General features: G+C 42.4%; 1 protein-coding gene across 3 annotated transcripts in view; it reads left to right on the forward strand.

The window, feature by feature from the left end:
• POLR3H (RNA polymerase III subunit H) overlaps positions 1-18,659 on the forward strand; it is a 312,552-nt gene that overhangs the window by 40,402 nt on the left and 253,491 nt on the right. For all 3 annotated transcript variants that reach the window (XM_044075682.1, XM_044075673.1, XM_044075690.1), the window contains exon 3: positions 6,082-6,203. In XM_044075682.1, coding sequence (XP_043931617.1) covers positions 6,093-6,203 — 111 coding nt within the window. In that variant the 5' untranslated portion in view covers positions 6,082-6,092. The remainder of the gene's footprint in view (positions 1-6,081; positions 6,204-18,659) is intronic.

The raw sequence follows: 18,659 nt of genomic DNA on the forward strand, positions 1-18,659 counted from the left end.
GCTATCCTGCATGGCTTTATTGAGGGCTCTGCTGGACCATATTTCCCCCCATGTTTCCTCTTGAGTTTTTGTACTCCTCCCTAATCTAAGGAATACTGCAATAGTGATATGGAAGGACATAGTACAGTTGTGTAAAATCTTACCATAACTGTAGATGTCCTTCCCTTCACTGTTGCAGTATTTGCTCCCTCCCTCCTTCCCCTTTTTTCTTTCTGGGTGCACATGTTGTTCTTTTATTCCTTAAACTGCTGTTCCTCCTAGATTTTTTTATTTCTGAGGAAGTACATCAGTAAATCACCTTTAAGCCGGTACCACAAGTGGGGGGCATACATGTGATGTATGACTTCCCTACAACCTAAAGCTTTGGTATATTGGTGGGAATTTGGGCAGCCCTTGGCAGGTAATCCCTAGCATAAAGAATACTGCAGCAGTGAAGGGAAAGACATTTCCTGTTATGGTAAGACTTTACACAACTGTACATTGTGTTACCCTTTTGTCTAGCCACTGCACCAAGAGTGTTCACAAAGTGTCCATTATAGCTTAGGCTACAGGGTATCGACATGTTTTCATATTTAGATGACTTGTTTATGTTTGCAGAATCTTTTTCAAAGTGTCAGGAATCTCTCTTGGGTGAAATGCCTCTTACATAAGCTGGAATTCTAAAAGGACATTCAAATCTTTCTTGACTTCTTCAGACAAGATTGCGTTCCTGTGATGTAAACTAGACCCCTCCTTTCAAAGAGCTTTTCTTCCAGAGGAAAAAAATAGATATTTGTCTAGATCTATTTCTAAGGTTTTCCACTCACTTCGGTCACTACAAGGAAATACATCAGGATTTGGATCTCATGGTTATAGACAATACCACAGTAATATGGTACATCAACAAGCAAGGGCGAACCAGGTTGCACCTCCTCTACAGACTAGCCATGTTAGCTTGGAGTATAGTTTCATTGCACAGTCTCACTTTACATGCAGCCTACATTCCATTAGAGCAAAATTGTGTCTCATGCAAGCTGAGCAGGGCCTAGGCAGACCCTCACAAATGGAAGCTAGATCAGGAGGTCTTCCAAGATTTGATCCATCTGTGGGGAGTTCCTCAGGTACACCTCTTTACCTCCTCTCTGAACAGTCAACTGGCAAGATTCTGTTTCAGAACTCAATGCAAGAAGGCTGGAAGACTGTTGCCTTTTTTTCCTTTGACTGGAATGTTCTTGTATGTTATTCCACTCTTTCCACTAATATTCGGGATACATCTGAAGATTCAGAAGGAATCCCTTCTGGCTCAGTCAACCGTGGTTCTCCCTTCTTTTGGAAATGGCCAGGAGCAATTACCACAAATTTCCTCACGGATTGGATCTACTCACACAAGATCAGAGATGTTTGATACATGCCTGGATGATAGGATCTTAATTCCCTTTAGGCACCTGTTTACTGAGGACATGCTGCAGGTACTAGTGGAGGCAAGAAAGCCTGCTATTAGAAAATCGTACATAAGTAAAAAGGTTTTCTTGTTGGTGCCAACAACATAACCAGCATCCATTTAAGGCTAGTTCTTCAGTTTTACAACACTTGCGAGAGTTACTATCCCATGGCCTTTCTTACTCCTCCATCAAGGTTTATATTTTGGCCATTTCAGCATTACTGCCCATGGATCCTCCTCTTTCAGTTCATTCTTATGTTAAAATGTTTTTGAAAGAAGTTTTTTCATTAGAGGCCTCCTAGAAACCGGTGGCCTTTCCTTGGTATCTTAATTTTGTGTTAGAGAAGCTAACAGTTGCTCCATTTGAACCATCTAACCTCGCTGACTTGAGGTCGTTAATGGAAAACAGTTTTACCGATTACTCTGACCGCTGTAAGAGAAGTATCCAAATTGCAAGCTGTTATAGTGAGTCAACCCTGTCCCATTTTCCACAGGGACAGGGTTTCTTTGAGAAGTAATCCTTTTATGCCTAAAGTATTGTCTGAGTAATGAAGGAGAAAGGATCCTCCATACGTTGATGTCTCCAGACAGTTCAGGTACTATCTTGGCAAAACTAAATCTTTCAGATATTTGCATCAGTTGTTCATTTCTTGTGAAGGTAAGGTGTAGTCAACACAGACTATTTCCAAGTGGTTGTTTAAGGCTATTCTCTTTTGTTATACTCAAAACAACAAAACTATTCCAGGCAGGGTCATGCCCCACTCTACCAGGGCCTTGGCTTCATCTATGGCTTTTTTTAAAGGGCTGGATTCTAGAAGTGTTCTAAAAGCAGCAACTTGGTCCTCTGTGCATACTTTTCAAAAGGACTATAAGCTTGATTTAAGTTCTAGGTCTAGATCGTGCTTTGCTAGGACCATTCTTCAGCGATTCCTGTACTTTCTTTCCACCTCCCAACATTTGAAAGATGTGGTAATCTACCTATGTAGCTTAGGCTACTACAGCTGTGATCAATATGAAGAACATAGTACAAGTGTACAAATAGACTTGCCATAACCATAGGTGTTTGAATGATCACAACTGCAGTAGCCGCTTCTGTAGATACTATATTACATTCAGTACCATTGCTATTGTATGAAAATTGCCTATTCCTGTGTTTTTTTTGGCTTCTAGCCTTTGGGTGTTTCTTTGCAAATACTGAAATAAGACTACTTGTTTCATTAGATGTGCACATGGAAAGGAGGTCTACCTTAGAATTTACAATGTAAAGTTTAGATCTCTAAGTTAGACTTCTGTAATAGTAGGTAACAACTTACTTTAAGCAGAGGAAAGCTTCTGAATAACCCATTTTATTGTTGAGATACCTGGCATTAAGCAACATCACACTCATCTTATTTTTTAAGCTTAAGTATATTTTTCAGGTTCTTTGTTTTGTTTCTTGAAAGCATTAATTTTACATCCTGGGGAGAGAATTGAAACCCACTGGGTGCAAAGTATTCCAACTGTTTGTCCTGCTCTGTCAAGGCTGAAAAGTACTGAATCCTCAGTCTGTGATACCATGTAGTTAGCCACTGACTGAATGCTAGAATTTTTTTTTCTTGCTATTCATTTGCTGTATGAAGTGACGGGAGGATTTTGTTAAGATGCTGTAAAATAATCCACCATATCCTGCATCTCCACAAAGGATGACCTCGGATTGTTCTCTTCAGCATGAATAGCGTCTGTCATTTTTATTTATTTATTTATTTATTTGACGTTTATTTTCCAGGATAGTCCATTGAGCCACAAAGAGCCCATTTTCAATGGAGTCCTGGGGAGAAAAGCTCCAGAAAAATACAAAAACATAATACAGAAAGTACAAATCTGTGGTATACATTTCAGTTAAACTTTACAGTGTTAGTAAAGAACAAATCAAAGAAATTTTGAATTACAAAAATTGCATAGTTTAAGTAGAAAAAGAAACTAAAGTTTTTTTTTTTTTTTTTAATTGCATCAGGTACATTTAATCATTGGTCATATACATCACTAGTGATGGAGAACTATAGGAGGCAGTGATGGGTAACCGAGTATGAAATCTGACAAGAAAGTGTAGTTAGAATTAGGTAGGATGGGAGCATGAGCATTTCCATTGTGAAGTAAGGTGTGAGTGCAGTGATGTTTTAAAACAGAGACACTGCTAGTGGTGCGGATCGGAGAAGGGAGAGAGTTCCAAAGGTGAGCTAAAGAGAAGGACATCAGGAGAGTCCCAGATGGACATGTGGGTTTGTGCAGTTTAATAAGGTTTTGGGAATTGGATCTCAGGAGTCAGTCTGGTTTGTGCATTTCAAAGGCGTTTGCTAGTGAGGGGCAGAGAGATGGGTTATGAATGAGTTTATGTGCTTGGATGAGTTGGGTATAAGTAAGTTGGGTAACTGTAGCCAACCTAATTGGTGGAGGGAATTGCAGTGGTGGGAAGAGGCTCTGTGACCTGCAGCAAAGTTGGATATTTTTTTATAGCAAGATGAGAGTTTTGTTTTGAGGGAAGATTGTAGGTTGGTGAAGATAGTTTTGCCATATAAAAGGGAAGGGATACTCATCGGCCCCCTCATGGCTAGCAGACTCATTTATCCCACATCACCAGGGTGAGGGATGACTGAGGGGGGAACATCATTCATACAGCTGTCATGGGTGGTTTGAGATTTTTTTGATGCTGCCCTATACTCTGCATGTACCTAGTGAAGCGCCAGAGAAGGGATATGCAATGGACCCCTCACTTCCACAAGGGGACTGTCTTCTCAGGTAGCCGGTCCCTCCAAAGCACAAGTGGCAGTTTCCCAGTGTCTGCCAGGAAGTGACACACTCTGGGAATCTTTACCCTTCAAAAGGATTAACCTTGTTAAGGTGTCCCTAATTTTGGCCTCAAGCACGTTTGATATTGTCCCAAACACCTTGTGAAGTCCATTGAGAGATGTTATATGCACAAGGTAGTTAGCAGTTACGGTGATATTTTGAAGTTTGCCATATCAATTTCTACTTTGTGTGTATTTCAGTCTAGTTTGGTTTATTTTTAACCTCTGGCATTTTATTTCCAGTTACGTGTGTAAGTAACCTCTAGAATGGTGTCTCTGTTAACTGTAACAAAGAACTGCCTGACTGTAGACCAGAAGACTGAGTCCTAAGCACAACTCCAGTGATCTGGATTTGATTAAAGGTCCCCGCAAAAGAGGAACCAGACAGGGAGAGGGAAGGAGTGAAGGGCATGGCCTATTGTCCAGCCCCAAAGGGTAGGGAGGGATGCATACACTTGGATTCTCCGTGTGTGCCACTTCCTGGCAGACACTGGGAAACTGCCACTTGTGCTTTGGAGGGAAGGGCTGCCTGAGAAGACAGTCCCCTTGTGGAAGTGAGGGGCCCATTGCATATCCCTTCCCTGGTGCTTCACTGGGTACATGCAGAGTATAGGGCAGCATCAAAAAAACTCAAACCACCCATGACAGCTGTATGAATGATGTTCCCCTCTCAGTCATCCCTCACCCTGGTGATGTGAAATAAATGAGTCTGTTGGCCATGAGGGGGGCCAATGAGTAACAGAGCAGGCAAAAAAAAATTCATCAAGAATAACACCCTTTCCCAAAAAAGTTTGCAGTTATGGATCGTTGTATTAAAGAAACCATATAACTGTACCCAGTGTAAAGGAGTAATGACTGCTGGGTAGAAAATGCGAAGTGCAAACCTTATTTTGTGCATTTTAATTAATACTTTGCTTAAAAATCGGTTTAGGAGTTCTGAGTCTGTGTTTTTGTCTCTCTCACCATTTGACTTTCTCAAAAGTTGCTAATGGCTGGAGACCATTATTAATTGAGCAGTTTGTACTGTCTCTATAAGAAGAAAAGTAATTGTGGTCAATGTTTTTCCTGCAGATAGCATTATACAGGAACTTTTATTTCTCACAGTAGCACATCTGCTGAGTGGACATCAGCATTACAGAAGTGTTATCCTAACGACCATTGACTTAGTCCTGGTTTTTAAACTAAAGATTGGTTTTAGTCTCATTTTTTTTAAACTTACAGTATAATGGGTGTTTGAACTGCCCTGTTATCTGTCTGATCCCTCCATGACAGAGCAGATACCTTTTTAATTGATCAGTGATCACTATTTGGAACCTTTCTGTGTGTGTGTGTGTGTGTGTGTGTGTGTGTGTGTCCCACTGTCTATAGAGCCAGCCAGACACAGTTTAATTTTGTTTTGTAACCAGGTAGGCGAAATGGTCAGTCTGTCTGTTTTCAGCCATGAACTGGGCTCAGAGAAGAGTTACAAGAATAGGCACGTGTATAAAATACACTTGTACATTGAGTAACATGCTGTGAGTATGCGTACATATGCAGTTTTCAACTTTTTATTTTTATATATACATATATATTACATTATATTTATACATATATATTTGTATATATTTATTTATATATATATATATGCGTGTGTGTATATGTATGTATGTTTGTTTATTTATATATATATATATATATTTTTTTTTTTTTTTTTTTAAATGTATTTTTTGTACATGTGTTTTCAGTTGCTTCCTAATCTTTTGGCTAAGAGCAATTCTAATATCTGTTCTTACTAATTTTTGTTTTGCAGTTCTATGCATTGTTTTAATCTTTACTTTTTTCAACATTCCTTTTCAGTTTTGGTCGCCATGTTCGTCCTGGTAGAGATGACGGACACTGTGCGGATCCCTCCTTGGCAGTTTGAGAGAAAACTAAATGATGCCATAGCAGAGGAACTGAATAAAAAACTCGCTAATAAGGTACGCTGTAAAGGTTCAGTTTGCTTATTGCCAGCTCTACTAAGCAGGGGATTTTAGTCTTTTGAATTGTACATCAATCAGTCACCTTATGTGTTATTTTTAACATGCCTGAAATAGATCAACTTAGATGCAGCATCTTATTTGCTGTGGATTGAAAGACACCCTTATTCTAAGATTCATCATCCCAAATCCATTAGCCATTCATGCATAGTTTATGCTTTTGGAAAAAGGTAATTAGACTGTTTGTCAGAATGTCATATGCATCTTTTGACTGATAAGTAGTCATAGCACTACTTGTTACACAACACTAAGTGTCCTGTTTCACTTCATATTACAAATAATTGTTTAGTATTAACTTTGCTCGGTGGTACAGGGCAGTGATTGGTAATGGTGTGGGTACTGCATGTTAAAAACCTTGCATTACTAGTTGTATTTACCAATGTACCGCTGCTGTAGCATGTTTTTTTTACAGAATCTATATAATTTTGACAGCCTACTTCCCCATGCTTAACCAAATATGATGACAGCATGGGAGAGTGGGTACTTCATAGGACGACAGCCTGGGAGGGTGGGTACTTCATAGGACGACAGTCTGGGAGGGTGGGTACTTCATGCTGAGCATGCCCACCTTCTCTGTGCCTTCCTCCTTTGCCTCACAGTGGTGGATACACACTTAGCACTAAGGGGAATATACATACAAGATTTTTTTATAGGTTCATAGGTGTATCCTAAGCTAATGACCACTGCAGTCTTTATATGCCTAGCCATACAACCCAAATTGATCTCGCGAGTTATTGTGCCTTAGACGTTATTTTAAGGGGTGTATGTTTGTGAGAGCATGATTTAATGCCAGCCTCTGTCCATCAGAGAAATAGGCATCAGTCTAGGGGCGATTTTTCTGATTTCCCATCCACTGGTCGAGGTTGCACTTGAAAAGGGTTAAGGAAGGGCTCTGCTTCAAATGGATGCGAGGCCTATTTCAGAGAATGTGGGTTCTCTGCAATAAATACCTGCCCCTCCAACGTGTTCTGTTTAAGTTACAGGCAAAGTTTAAATCCTTAGATCCAGTAGTTCTGGTTCATAGGTTCATAGACTTGGTACTAGGCTAACTACCCTTTTGGGTCATTTTAAGCCTAGCCAATTACCACATGTGAGAATCAAACCCCGCACCTGTGTTTGTAAGGTAAACACTTTAACCATTATGCCAGCTTCCCACTGCCATTCAGTTTACAAATATGCAAAAGGTCCGTCAGAGCAGGATCCAAGGATGCTTTGTATGCCAGGCGTAAATCACCTCTCAGCATTCTTTAAAAAACAGAGTGCAGAGGTAAAGTTTTGAGGTAAGCATCTTGTATTCTTTTTGTGAGGAACCTCTGTAGATGTTCTAAATGTTGCATGTGGCCTTGTCAGGTACACACAGAAAGGGGAGTTAGTTATACTTAGTGATGGGTCTGATGATGGCCAGGTACAGTGGCAGGATAATTTCCCTGGACCTAGATGCCATGTCATTTCTTACACGTTAGGTAACATAGAATGATTTTCTTACAAGCTTGAATGCATAGGTTGGTCAAAAGCCAGGTTACTATCAGCAATGAGTCCCCAACTCCCCAACTACTGTGTTGACTTAAGCGTGTTTTATCAACAAGGTAGTTTCCCTGGGTGTCCAACTTCCCAAAAGGTACTGTTAGCATTTCTTGGCATTGAGTTTTAAGCCATGCTTTTGGCACCAGTTATTTATCTGTATTGGACCTTCCTGTAAGATGTTGGTATCTTGGGGGATTTCTGTCATTGCTACTATCTTGCAATCCTCTGCAAACTTGGTAAGCCAGAGACCATTTAGATTGGCCTTCAGTTCCAAATAATAGATGACAAAGAGGAGCAGATCCAGCACATAGCTCTGAGGGGACTCCACTGCTAACCAGCCACTTTGCGGAGGTGATTTCTCTAGTCCTAACTTCCTAGGTCCTGTCTGTGAGCCGGCTGGCTGTCCAGCGAGTTACATAAGGGTTTAAGCCTAATTCCATGAATTTCTTTACAGTTACAGAGTAGGGTATTATATCAAAAGGTTTAGGTAGGTCAAGGTAGGCAGTATGCACCATTGCCCTCATTCATTGTCTTAGTGACATTCTCAAATAAGTTCACCAGGTTCAGTAGGCATGACCTGCCTTTGAAGAAACCAGACTGGGTTGGGTCCAGTGTCTGAAGGCTTCCTGTGTTAGCTACTTCCATGATTCTTTCCATGACTTTGCATATGAGACTAGTAATTGTCTGTATTTCCCTGGATTTATTGCTGGTCCAGCAGAGGGATGGCCATAGCGATCTTCCATTCATGTGGCACAAAGCCTGTGCAGAGGCTGTGGTTGAATAATGGCAGCAGTGGTCCTTGTAGGTCATATTTCATGTTATTTAGGAAACATTCCGGGATATTATTAAGGTCCATCTAAGCTATATTTAAGATCTTATAGAGCATATTGAAGACTTGCTCCCTACTGATAGTTGGAGGGATTATGGTAGATGGTATTTTCTTGGGGGTGTGAAAGCTGTAAACCATGAATGGCTACTTCCGCAAATTTTTTCCTAGGGAAAAAAATTTGCTTGGCTTTTATTGGGAATTGCCCGTTTCTCCAATGTAGAGCAATCTTGGAGTTGCTATATTTAGTTTGGGGGGAAGGTGAGGCGAAGCCCTCCTCTTGATTAGCATTTTAAAGTTGTTTTGTATGTTTTACGGCCAAGCAAATTTTTTCCTTAGGAAAAAATTTGTGGAAGTGGCCGTTCATGGTTTTACAGCTTTCGCTGTTTACATGTCAACCTTTCTGTGTTTGAAGAAAATAGTCTTCGAGCATATAATATAGACCTGTCATCCGTATCCCATCTGTCTGCGCAGCAGTTAGACCCCTACTCTAGTACTATCTTCCAAATCATCTGCTTCGGTCAGATAATAGACAACTGCTTACCATCTTCAAACCACAAAGGGCTGCTGGGGTCAGTTGCTATTCCAGTAGTGTAGCTAGATGTTGGAATAAAATTGCTACATCAATCCGGTCTAAATCCTACATCAATCAGGTCTATCGCATACCTTCATGTTTTCAAACCATTAATATTTTTCCCATCTTCTACATTTTACATTCATTTGAAGACACAGGCACTGTGCACATATCTTCCCTATGTCAAAGCAATTTGCTGTTGATGTTTTATCATAGCATCAGAATATCAGTTTTCTTTAAAAACAATAAACTTGTTTTAAAAAAAAGAATATCAGTTTTCTGTCCTTAATTCCACTAGCATTTTGCCATCCTTTGTTTTCTGTTGAAGTTTTTACCAACTGTCAGAGGTACCCAGTGCAAGCTATGAAGTTCTTGAATAATAGCCAAATCTTAACTTCTTGACCCATTTTCATCCTTCACTTCCTTGTATTCACTAGTGTGCTTAACCATAAAGTAGGGCTTGGAACACAGAATTAGATTATTTTCACGTACCTCATAAAACAGAAAGAAAAAGTGGAGAATGTTTAATAAACATCGCAGGTCAGAAGATTCTACAGTAGCAACAGATAATTTTATTTTCCAGATGTTTGAAATGGTTCCTTCAGTAGCATTCAGACAGACTACATATTGGTTCTCTCTAAAAGCAGGAAATACAAGCACTGTTTATAAGCAGATAAACACATCCTGCTATGACATAATAGTTGTGATTGACTAGGGGTCATTTTACTTATTTACTGTTTGTTTTACGCCACTATAAAGGAACTTTGTTTGCATAAAGTTTGGCTCCCTGGGTTTTAGCAGTGCCCTGTATAGATGCAGGTACCTAGAACTGATATTTACCCCTACAAAACCACCCTTCAGACTTCCCTTTTACTCTGTCACAGAAAGAGCAGCTAGTTTGTACAGGGGCAAGCACTGCCCCATGTGCTTTTGAGTAGATGCTGCTATTACTACTCCTTCCTGCAACAACCTACTGATTACCTTTATAGAGCCAGTAACCGTGGACATGAACTTTCCTGCTGTCTCCACAGTCTCGCCAGTGGATATGGGCATCCTAAGGCAAGCCAACATTTGCCTTATGTTTACTGTCAACCAGCTTATTTTTAAAGAAACTGATAAGGTATGTGAGAGTTGTTAATTACACAATGTTACTACAAGCAAAGTTCTCGTATCCAAGCACTCATAATACCAACTGGATTGTCAGAAATGCACACGTTATACCCACCAAGCACAGTATGAGTCAGAGACACAGATCCACATTTGCTGAGGCACTTAAAAGTAATCTTTCTAAACCCCAAAGATGTTCCAGACATTGGACCTACAACAGATATCCTCAGCAGCCCCAAAAGCCCTTAACCAAACCCACCATAACACATGCAGCCCCATGTCATGGAGCCTCAACTTCAAAGCCCATAAGGCAAGCCACCACACAACCAAATATTTTAGATGTAGGAGACTCCGCTGTGAGACTCACAGATATCCGTCAGTCAGTTGTTTAGTGGGGGCCAGGATCTGGCAGTTCTCACACACATTCAAGTCATTCGACTAAAAGTACCAGTATGACTCTCTCATAATCCATGCAATTGTAAATGACCTGAGAGCTGTCTTACAGATAGAACCCACAGTGTGAAAGTAGCTGACTCCAAGTCAGACTGACTACTAGTCACGAGTGGAGTCCCACAGGGTTCATTCCTGGGTCCTCTCCTGTTTGGTATCTACTTCTCTGAAGTCCAGGCCAACACAAAGGGATTCTGGCTGACAAAGTTCGCAGACTATTCAAGTTGGGAGCTATTATTAGCTCCCCCAAGTGATGTTGACATCCTGCCGAATGGCCTCACTGAGACCAACGACTGGTGTCAGAACCATGGCCTTAAGCTCAATGCCAAAAATGTGTCGTCATCCCCTTTGGGCAAACCGCGGTTCCCATGAATTACCACATTGATGGTAGTCCACTGAACACAGAAGGAGTTGTAAGAGATTTGGGAACACAGGTTAACAACCTCTCTTTTGATCACCACATTAGTACTGTGGTCAGAGAGTCCTTCTGTGTGGCACATCTCATTACTAAGGGTTTTGCATCCAGGAAGAAAGAGGTCATTATCTCCCTCATTAGGCCAGTCATAGAGTACAATGCCCCATTTGGCATATACCTCACTAGACACCTGCAACAACTGGAGAGGCCACAAACGTATCTCACAAAGAGGATCCTAGCCCAACACTTGTCCTATATGGACAGCCTCAAAAAATTCCAACTATTCTCGGTCTCATATCGCGTACTTAGAGGCGATCTCTGCTTGACTTACAAAGCCATGTCTGACCCAGCTCTGGTAGAAATGCTACTTTTAAAGAAATCCCAGTCCCTCCGCACCACACGCTCCAGAGGCCTCATTGTCATTACCACAATTAACAGAACATGCTGGAGGGACAGGCTCATAACCTAGAGACTGCCCATGTTATGGAATAGACTTCCCATACATGTCAAGCAGAGCACCTCGCCGACCCTCTTCAAGAGAAATCTTGATGAGTGGATGGGAAACAGAAAATTCACCCCAGGGATAACTCCAGTGGCTCTACTCAACAGAGGCACTTGGAACTAAGGTCGGGTGACACTATGCCAGAGAAATCCTATGGCTAGGCTTGTAAAGGCCCCAGGGACATTAGCCCTAGTACCCACCTATACCGCCCTGGACTGTATGAAGAGAGACATCATGGAGCACCCAGACTGTGTGTACAAGGCTGGTACGAGCTTAGCATTGAACAGCATTTTACCTTCACCAAGGATAATTTGACAAAATGAGCAGAAGATGACTGATTTTAATAAATGGCTTAGCTTCTGATGTCATTCCAGTGCAGTGCAATATTTGTCAGCATGGGAGGGTATGACCAAAGGTAGTCTGCGCCTGCCCCCTCTAGGTTTTTGAATACTGGCTAAGGTGGTATTGTCCTCCCCATTGTGCTAGATTGGCAAACTGTCTGACATCAAATCAACCAAAAAGGCTCTAAAGGTGTTACTGTTAAATGACAGAAGTCTAAACAAGAAACACCACTCCTTTTAAAGCTCTCCTCACCCTGGAGAATGCAGACTTCAGTGCAGTTGCAGAGACATGGTTTAAACCACTGAGAGAACCTGGCAGTGCAGGGCTGCAATACCTTACACACATTTAGGTCAGCTACAGCATAGGAATGGAGCTAAAGGTGGAGGGTCTCAATTTACATCAAGAAGAAGCTCACCTCAAGGCTAGTCAAACAGGATGACATCCAGATTATTACAGGCAAAATCCCATACCATGTCTTTGCAAGCTGTAGTTCCCCTCAGTGATGCAGGTAACCCATATCTCATACTTGAACTTGGTGAAGACACTCTGCATCCAACCCAGTACCATATTTATCAGCCATTTTAACATGGCTGTCTATGGATCCTCTTTCAATGTAGTCTGATGCCAAAAAATGCTTGAAAAGGGGTTTGCATAAGAGTCCTCCAAGAAAACCAGTGGCCCCTCCATGGGATCTTAATTTTGTGTTAGACAAGCCAACCCTTTCTCAATTTAAATCAGCCGAGGTTCTTTAATATGGAAAACAGTTTTACTGATTGCTCAGATATCAGAGTTGCCAGTTTTTGTGGTGAATCTGCCCTATCTCATTTTCTGTAAGGACAGAGTTTCTTTGAGAACTAATCCTCCTTTTATGCCTACAGTGGGATAGTCTGACTGAAAAAAAACTCTGATACATCTCCCAGTTTTCTTTTCCTGACCCAAAAAATGAAGAAAGGATACTTCATACCTTGGATGTCTGCAGATAACTCTGGTACTATCTTGAGAGAACTAAATCTTTCCAATCTTTTGATAAATTGTTCATGTCTTCTGACGGTAAGAAGAAGACCTGTGTCAAAACAGACTATAGTCATTTACTAGGCTAACTACCACAAGGGCCTTTTTAAGCCTAGGCATGTATCCCAAATATCTGACAAGTTCTGATATGCTTGATAAGTGTAAACATGTGCCTGGGAGATGAACCATTTACAGGTTACCTGTTTGCATTAGAGGCATAGGTGCCAAACCAGGGCTGAATTTCCAGATGTTCATCATGTTTCACTGTTGCAGTCCTAACCAATGGGTTTTCCGGCTCCCAGTAGCCTTCGATCGGCCAGAATATCAAAGGTAAGTAAAAATGACGGCTGTCTGTTGGAAAGGACGTCAGAGCGTCCGATACAAAAGGAGACGGCCAACGTCACTTCCTCAGTCTTCCTTGCCGCGGAGCCCGAAGCAGAAGCATTTCTTGCATGAGTGCCGGTCGGCAGTTTACCTTTTGTGTTTCCGACTACGAAGTTGAAGTCAACTACAAAGTACCCCAATGGGGAACCTCTTTTCTTGCCTTAACGAATGTCAGAAAAGGTTAATAATTGTCTTACCCGTGGAAAGCAGATTCCCCATAGAGATTTTCATTCCTATTGTATTATTTGTTTAGGCCTTGACCACGATGTTCCTAATTGTGATCTTTGTGCTTCCTTTAATCCGCATACTATTAGTCATCGGGCTAAGCATTTTGGAGTTTGGCCTAAGTTTGTTGGTATGGCGTCCTCTGGTCTTCAGGCTTTGGATATCCTCAAGAAGCATAAGGATAAGGACAGCGACAGGCTTCCGAAGGTCAAGTCCTCTGATGATGATAGGTTGGTTGTCAGTCATGCGGTAGCCAGTAAGGTGTCTTTGCAGCCCCTGCAGCCACAGATTTTCAACAGCAGGCCTCGGTCGAGACAATTCCTGAGGTCCCCAGGCCTCTGGCATCCATTTTGCCTTCTGGCCTTCTGCCTGTTGCCTCTTCAGCTGGATCCGAAGCCACGAAGCTGACTCTGGTGTCCGAGACCTCAGTTCTTCATTCAGACAGCAAGCTCATACAGACTACTTTGGCTGCAACTTTGGTGGTTGCCAGGCCTCCCGAGTCCTTTAAACTTGCAGGTAAATCTTCCAGTCGTAAGCCTGTGAACAAGCAGGCTCCAGTCTCCTCTCGTTCCCCTTATTCTCAAATGGTTAAAATGGCTGATGATCTTTTGACTCTTATTAGGGGTTCACCACCTCCTCCTTCGAAAAGGGGTAGGGATGTCTCTCCTGAGGCTTTGTCCTTTTCAGGTTCGGATACTTCTAGTATTTCTGTGGATGAAGAAGTTTCTCAAGCTTTCTCTCCTTTTGCGGATTCTGACGCAGAGGAGTCCATCCCTTCTGCTTCTTCTCCAGAAGATTTCTCTCTTGGTGATGCTTTAAATACTCTCAGGGAACATTTTAAATGGGAAAGTCAGGATTACCCCCTTTCTAAGAAAAGGATTAAGGAGTTTTTGGATTTGCCTCATAATAAGGCTTTGGCTCTTCCTCCTGTGTTGGAAGTGGTTGATGTGTTTCTGGAAAATTCCTTGACTCCAAAGTCGGTTCCTCCTGCTCCCAGGAAACCTGACGGGTACTGTAAAGTTCCTGATTCTCATTTGTTTCTTTTCAGGAATCCATTGGCTGATCCGGGGAATTATTTCTCAAGGCCCTAAAGGAGTTAAGGCCACTGTTACTAAAAATCCTGTTCCTTCTGACAGGGAATCCAGGATCCTAGATAGGTGGGGTAAAAAGTTTTATACCTCTACCACTCTTGCTATTAGGTCTACTAATTGTCTTTTTCATATGCTGAAGTGCCAGCAGCACACCTTGGAAGCTATTAAATCTAGGCTAGCAGGTGTGCCTCAGTTGGCGGTGAGTAAGGATATGCAGGATTTGCTGAATTCTGCCAGTCTAGTCAATAAGCATTCTTTACATTGTGGTTTTGACATTCTAGAAGCCTCCTGTAGGGCTACAGCTACTGGCTGTGTTATCAGAAGGCACGGTTGGCTCAAGGAGCAGCCCCTACCAGAGCCTGTTAAGACTAAGCTTTTAAATGTACCTTTGCATAAGGACAGTCTTTTTGGCAGCAAAGCAGAGGAAGTGCTCAAGAAGATGGAAGACAAGGCCAAGTCTATGCAGACAGTTAGACTTTCTGCAAGTTCAGCCTCCTCGCTTTAGCAAGAATTACCTTTCTAAGAGTTGGACTTCTCTGATACTAGCAGACAGAGCCATTCTAGGACTAGAGGTTACAAAAATTCTAGGGGGCTACCCCTCAAATGTCTAAGTGTTGGCTGGCTTCCTCTTTCAAGGCAGGAAGTTCTAAACCTGTATCTCAGTCTAACCATTCTCAGTGACTCTGTCCAACTTGTGCCTGCTCTTGCCTGGCCAGAGAGTCCTTTAGGGGGAAGGTTGGCCCTGTTTGCAAATGTTTGGGTCACCATCACAGATGACAAATGGGTACTCAGAACTGTAGCCCTAGGGCACAAGTTTTCTTTCCACACCTTTCCAGTACCCAAATGATTCCCAGATGCTCCTCCAAACCAAAGGGCTGAAGTAGAAAAGTAAATTTGGTCTCTTACATCTGGGAGCAATAGAATCAGTTCCTGCTCAGCAGGTAGGCCAGGGATTCTATTCCAGACTTTTCGTAGTTCCAAAAAAAGAAGACACCTGGCATCTTATCTGGATCTATCCATCCTGAACACTTTCTTGATAATTCCAAAGTTCAAAATGCTCACTCTGCATCAGTTACTGCCAATGTTAGAAAAGGATTCCTGGCTGGTAACATTGGATCTCAAGGAAGCTTATCTGCACATCCATATCAGGGAAAATTGCAGGCAAAACCTTCGTTTCAGGGTGGGCAAGCAACATTATCAATTCTCTGCACTGCCCTTTGGCTTATCTACTGTTCCCAGAGTTTTCACAAAGTGCCTGGCTCCAGTCATTGCTTTTTGCAAGCAAAAGAAAATTCAGATTTATCCATACTTGGACGACTGTCTACTTCAAGCAAATTCTCAGGAACAGCTGCTAAAGGATCTAGAATTTGTAAAGACTCTTCTCTCTTCCCTGGATTACACTCTCAATGTGGAAAAATCAAAAATGATGCCATCCAAAGAGAATACATTCCTGGGAGCGAGTCTGAACACAGCCGCCCAGATGATATATCTCACCCAGGAGAAGCAGACAACTCTTTCAATTTACTTCAAGGATTTGGCAAGCCTGTCCCAACTCCCTGCAAGGAAATACTTGCAAGCTCTGGGATTCATGGCCTCTTGCATTCTCAAGATTCCATATGCAAAACTACATATGAGGAAATTGCAGTGGTACCTCAAGAACACTTGGTGTCAACACACACAGGACCTGGATGTGATAATTCCTCTGCTTCCATGTCTGCGGACAACGTTTCTTTGGTGGGCAGCAGCCTGTCTACAGAACAAAGGCATGCCTTTTTGCCCACCCCTGGCCACTCAAGTTCTTACCACAGATGCATCGGACTACACCTGGGGAGCTCACATGGATGGCAGATGCATACAGGGAAGTTGGAATGCCCAGCAGATTCACCTGCACATAAATTTAAAGGCATTGATGGCAGTCTAGCAGGCCTTACTAGTTTTCAAGCATCTTCTTTCTCCAGGGACCCTTCTTGTCAGGACAGACAACACCACAGTTATGTGGTACATCAACAAGCAGGGAGGGACTCATTCTTACCTCCTGTGCAGACCGAGCATGAGTCTTTGGTCCATAGCAGCATCCCTGGGCCAGCATCACCTAGCTCAGATTCTTCCAGGAAGGCTCAATGTTATGGCAGACCAGTTGAGCAGACAAACCCTGGATCCTCACGAGTGGCAGCTGAACAGAGCAGTTTTTTACAGCATCATTCAACATTGGGGCAGTCCTCAAGTGTATCTCTTCTCTCCAGACAACCATCTGCTTCCTCTTTTTTTGCACCAGACAGCATCACAGCAGAGCCTGGAGAGTGGATGCTCTGTCCTTCCCTTGGACGCTGCTGTCAATTTATGCCTTTCCTCCTCTTCTTCCCAGAGCATTATTGAAGATCAGGGACGAACGACCATGGACTAATCTCATAGCTCCGGACTGGCCCAGTCAGCATTGGTATCCACTGCTTCGCAGTCTCTCCTAATTTTCTCCTTGGCATCTTCCTCTGAAGCCAGATCTTTTGCTTCAAGAAGGGGGAAACGTTCTACATCCTCATCTTCAGTCTCTACATTTGGCAACTTGGCTCATTGTGCGACTCCATCCTATTCTTCTTCCCTGTCCCAGCAGGTGGTTGACGTGCTGAAGGAGGCCTAGCACTAGGAAGTCTTATGCTGGCAAATGGGAGAGATTCTCTCTTTGGATGCAGGCTAGAGGTGAATCTTCTTCTCAGCCTACCCTTCCTCTGATCCTGGAATACCTGGCTGATTTGCTTCAGGGTTGTCTTTCTTTTTCCTCTATCAAGATCCATGCTTCAGCCATTTCTGCTCATTGTTCTTTTGAACAACCCATTTTCTCTCATCCTCTGATGAAAATGTTTCTCAGAGGTGCTTGCAACTTAAAACCTCCAAGAAGGGCACCTACTCCAGCCTGGGATCTTAATTTTGTTTGTAGAGAAACTCACTCTTCCTCCTTTTGAGCCAGCTGCCACTATGGATTTAAAGTTTCTCTCATGGAAGACTGCCTGTCTCTTGGCTATAACTTCAGCAAGAAGGGTTTCGGAGCTGCAGGCTTTGATGGCTGTGTGGAGCCTTTTCTTATTTTCTTGCAGGTAGGGTCTCTCTGAGAACCCAACCCCTCCTTTATGCCTAAGGTGGTTTCTAGCCTGACTCTTAATCAGTCCATACACCTTCCTACCTTCTTTTCTAATTCTCAAAATAGAGGTGAGAGGATCCTACATTCTCTTGATGTGCATAGACAGCTCAGGTTTTACCTGGACAGGACTAAAGACCTTCGGAAGTCAGCTCCGTTATTGGTCAGTTTTGCCCCTGGAGCCTAGGGCAAGGCTATTTCTAAGAAAAACGTTTCTAATTGAATTGCTTATTGTATTACGTTTTATTATTCCTTTCAACCCACTCAACTAGAGCAGCTTCCACTTCTGCAGCCTTTTTAAGGGGTGTCCCTACTAAAGACATTTTGGAAGCTGCCACATGGTCATCTGTTCACACTTTCACAAAGCATTATAATTTGGTTTTCAAAATCCAGGGCAGGGTTTGCCACTGCTGTTCTGCAGGGCATTATCTCCAATCCTTGACTGTCTTGGTTCCTTTCTCCCTTTTCTCTGGGCTTTGGTAATCAACCCATTGGTTAGGACTGCAACAGTGAAACACGATGAACATAGTACAATTGTGTACACTTTACCATAAATGTAGATGTTATAGTGTATTCACTGTTGCAGTCCTGCTTTCCCTCCCTCCTTCCCCCTTTTTTCTCTTTTCCTAAGGTGCAGGCTAAATTTAGTTTGAGCCTTTTTTTCTGGGGGCTTCTGACTGTTATGGCAAGAAAGACTGAGGAAGTGACGTCGGCTGCCTCCTTTTGTATTGGACGCCCTGACGTCCTTTACGACCGATGACAGCCGACGTAATTTTTACTCACCTTTTGGTATTCTGGCCAATCGAGGGCTACCG

Source organism: Protopterus annectens, chromosome 1.part1, assembly GCF_019279795.1.
Source record: "Protopterus annectens isolate FY-2018-M chromosome 1.part1, PAN1.0, whole genome shotgun sequence".
Lineage (NCBI taxonomy): Eukaryota > Metazoa > Chordata > Ceratodontiformes > Protopteridae > Protopterus > Protopterus annectens.